The sequence below is a fragment of the Geospiza fortis genome, unplaced genomic scaffold (genome assembly GCF_000277835.1).
Source record: "Geospiza fortis unplaced genomic scaffold, GeoFor_1.0 scaffold138, whole genome shotgun sequence".
NCBI classification, from domain to species: Eukaryota; Metazoa; Chordata; class Aves; order Passeriformes; family Thraupidae; genus Geospiza; species Geospiza fortis.
The window spans coordinates 6,347,006-6,350,844 of NW_005054307.1; the positions used below are offsets into that span (position 1 = coordinate 6,347,006).

Sequence of the window (3,839 nt, forward strand, 5' to 3'; positions counted from 1 at the left end):
TCTTTCTCTTTTCCTGGTTGCTCTTCTCCTTATTAACTCCTCCTTGCAATCTTCTCTAGAGCTATCTGAGGACTCAGAGGACAAACCAGAGGACAAAACAGTTACCATATCAGGGCTGCAAGCCATTTGTCTATACACCTTACACACAGACATTTTGCAATGTGCTAGATTCTCTTTTATTATATGGAAAATTCAGATGCCTTTTAAAGACATTGTTATTGCACTAGAGGTATTCACCTAATTTGGATATTTATTGTAAATCCATGGCGCTGTTATCCAAACTTCCTTTATGAGAAATATATTCAGCAGTGTCTGTCAAATCTAGACCATGATTTGCTTCAGCCCAGATTCGAGAGTATATATACCAAAAATTAGAAGAAGCAAATTCTACTTTGTCTATCAAATAAACTATCAATTGTTGAAATTAATAATTCATTTTCAGGCTTGGAATTTTTTTTCTCCCTTTTTTTTTCCCCACCACATGATATAAATACAAAACAACTTAGATTTTTAGCAAAAAATACACCACAGATCCTTCCTTCCCCAGCCTTATAGGCTGGTGCCTGAAGAGGTGAGTCAGACATAGCACATTTGCTCTCCATTGCAGTTGTTTTTGAGCTTTGACACACACACATTGCCAGACGTTTGAGAGTGCATCATTCGGTGATGTCCTCCAGACACTTCCCGTACAGCCTTGGTCTGCTGCCCTCCACGGAGCACAATCTTTAGCAGACAGACATCCTTAGGATGTATCAAACCAGATGGAGTTTCCTGAAAAATCTCACTTCTGATATGACTCACCCACAGAGCACAATCAACAGCCTTAATACTTCATTTCAAAAGGTCACCAATCTTGGTACTGTGACCCCTTTGGAGATAAATATGTGTATCATCACAGAAGAATTAGAACACATGCATTTTGAGGAGCACAAATTTTGTTCCTAGGAAGACTTCTACACTTCTGCAGATCAGAATAAGGGGTCTCAGACAATTTTTGTACTCTAAATCTATTTAATGCAGGTAAAGAAGGTCTGTGTGTAGGCTGTGAGATCTAACATCTCCCCCCTCCCCCCTAGAGCTATGACAACTAGTGTCTTTTTGGAATAAGCCAAGTATTAGAGCTGAAAACCTCTAAGTCAATTTCTATGTATTTTATCTGCCACCAACTGTGGGTCAGTTGCTTTGTTGTTTTAGGAAGATTGATCTCAGAGAAGAAGTACTGCATTTGCATTCTGACCCATCCATGAAAAATCACAAGAAGGACTTCATTCATTTATCAGCAGATGGCTGAATAGTGAATTTACCTGGAAATTCAGAGCAATTCTGGCTGTAAGTTACATGTTTGCTCATCACTTCTCAATAAGGATGAAGTTCACAACTAGTAAAGCAGCTCAGGTCTGTCTTCCATGAGCTCCCATTCAAAGCCTGTCTTGCATGAGCAGAGGTAGAAGTTCACTCAGAACCTGCTTGATTCCCAAAGCAACTCACTTGATTGACTTACTCCACACTTAAATTCACTTAAAAGACATTCCCTTAAGAAGCTCTCATCATCCTCTTTTGCAACACTGAAGACCTGTGTTTTGTTCTCGGTCCAATCCATTTAGTGAACATAGATTCATTCCCTTCACTGTTATGGCGGTGTTCCTACATGTGAAATGCCAATAATGGCACATACTTTGTGTGTAAAATACTCTGAGTTGAATGAACAAAAGAGCCCTGAGTATAAATATCTTATATATAAATACATTAATAGACATTATTCTAGCTTTAATAACTATTAAATTGTATTAAACTATTTGTTTGTATAAAAGAAACATTAATTTTAAAACTTAAGTATTAAATATACTATATATTATATAGTACATAAATTATTATGTTGCATATTTTTAAATATTAAAATGAGTTAAAACTGAAAAGGTTTAAAAACTTTTGAACAGGTGTCAAAACTGCAAAAGATCCCCACCAGCACAATCTTAACTGCAGCCTCTCTGGATAATGTTCTTTATGCATATAGCACTCATCTGCAGATTACTCAGGAACAGACACTGTGTGGATGTACCACTGAAACTGGTAGCCTTACCTTGGGAAGTATTTCTTCTATGTCCTCAGCTGAATTGCTAGTCTTATTCAAAACCAAGTCCCTACTTCCAGGATATTTGAATCTTTTACTCCAGCCCACATTTAACTCTTAGACTATTTTTATAATTTAACTGGTAATAGTGCCCTGGTGAAGGGATCCCTTCGCACAGTACAGCCATGAAACACTCTGAATATGCCTGCAATTCTCTTCAGCAGGCATACCAGCCCACCAGGCTTTAGAGGTATTTCCCAATTTTGAAATCTCTAAACTCTTTATCCTTTTATTTTCATATGGATATGAATCATTGCCATGAAAATGTATCTGAACAACTTCCCTAGATATATTTTTGGTTAAACACCTTTCCTTCTTGCACTAGGCATACAAAGAACACCAATAAAATCAAATGAGAAGACAAAGTGTTCCATGTTATTACCAGGTAGATTCATTGGCAGACATATGAGAGATTTATTTTGATGGGGAGGTCCTTCGCTGGTGTTTGCCAGGAGGCACATCCAGTCTGCCTGGCTCCCGGACGTAATCCACATCTTACCACCATTTATGACATATTCATTGCCCTTTCTCACAGCCGTTGTCTTGATATCTATTTCAAAACACAGGAAATGAAGGGTTATTCTTGTGAAGGAGAGGTATATCAGTCCAGTTATGACTGGCAGGGTCATTCCCTTGCTCTCAAGACAGAAAACTATTTGGTTCTCCCTCATACTCCCCTGTCCTATAACTCTTCCAGGCCATAAGGAAAACTACTCTGGAAACTCTCGGAAGGCAAGCCAGGGAAACAGGACTACTTCTCCCACCCTCCTTTAGGTGGAGTCTTCATCCCAGCGGATGAGAGCAGAAAACTTCCTAAGTAAATGTGTTGGTCAAAAACTTCCGACAGAAGCATTTCACTGTGAGATGATCTGTTAGAGTTTCTCTTACTGTGTGCCATAGTCCTGAGGAGGCCATCAATTCCAGAGTCATGACTTAAACAAACACAAGCCTCTGTATCTGTTAATGCATAAAGACAAATCAACATGCATTTCCTGCACGCTCTTGGTCACAATAGCTGCAATACCTTCAAAGCTGGTAAACTACTGAAGGCCAAGTCTGAATGCAATGAGTGTGTGGACATGAAGGAGTTCTAAACACTTGCTATTTATACACCCTGGCAAAAAACAATCTTATTTTCATCTGCAACAGTTCACATCATGCTGCAAACAGTCCTACCTACAACAGACAATCAGAGAGAATCATTAGTTATTATTCATCCTCCAGCAGAGTTTCCAAAGGAGTCCCTTCCGTTCCCTGCAATTGAACTTTGAGAGCCCCAGTTGATGAAGACTCTCCAGCAGATATCCAGCTGCAAGATGGTATGAGAAAACCCAGCCACACTCCTGATAGCACCTGTGAATCTAACAAGACTATGAAATCCATGAGAGACCATCCACTGAAGGGGGATCATAGACTTGGAGGGTAGGAGTCAGACACCAAGTGGAGTGGGCAGGCCTGTTTACTTTCATACACAATCACCTCAGTCTGCACATGCAATTCTTCCCTGTGGCTCTAAACATAAACCAAAAGCAAACTCAAGTATCTGATCTTCATTTAGGAGGTAAACTGGGTCTGAGGTCAGCATGGCTGAAATTTTTTCTTGTTAATGAAGGCACAGGAGAAAAATGATGGGAGAAAATTATATTAGGTATAAAAGAAGGAAGTATGGGATATAGCTATGGCTAAAGGAAAAAAAGCAAGGGAAAGA

General features: G+C 39.2%; 1 protein-coding gene across 1 annotated transcript in view; it reads right to left on the reverse strand.

The window, feature by feature from the left end:
• The window catches only part of LOC102043453 (probable acyl-CoA dehydrogenase 6), a 30,788-nt gene that overhangs the window by 17,193 nt on the left and 9,756 nt on the right, over positions 1-3,839 (reverse strand). Inside the window, exon 4 of the mRNA XM_031066806.1 lies at positions 2,514-2,681. Coding sequence (XP_030922666.1) covers positions 2,514-2,681 — 168 coding nt within the window. The remainder of the gene's footprint in view (positions 1-2,513; positions 2,682-3,839) is intronic.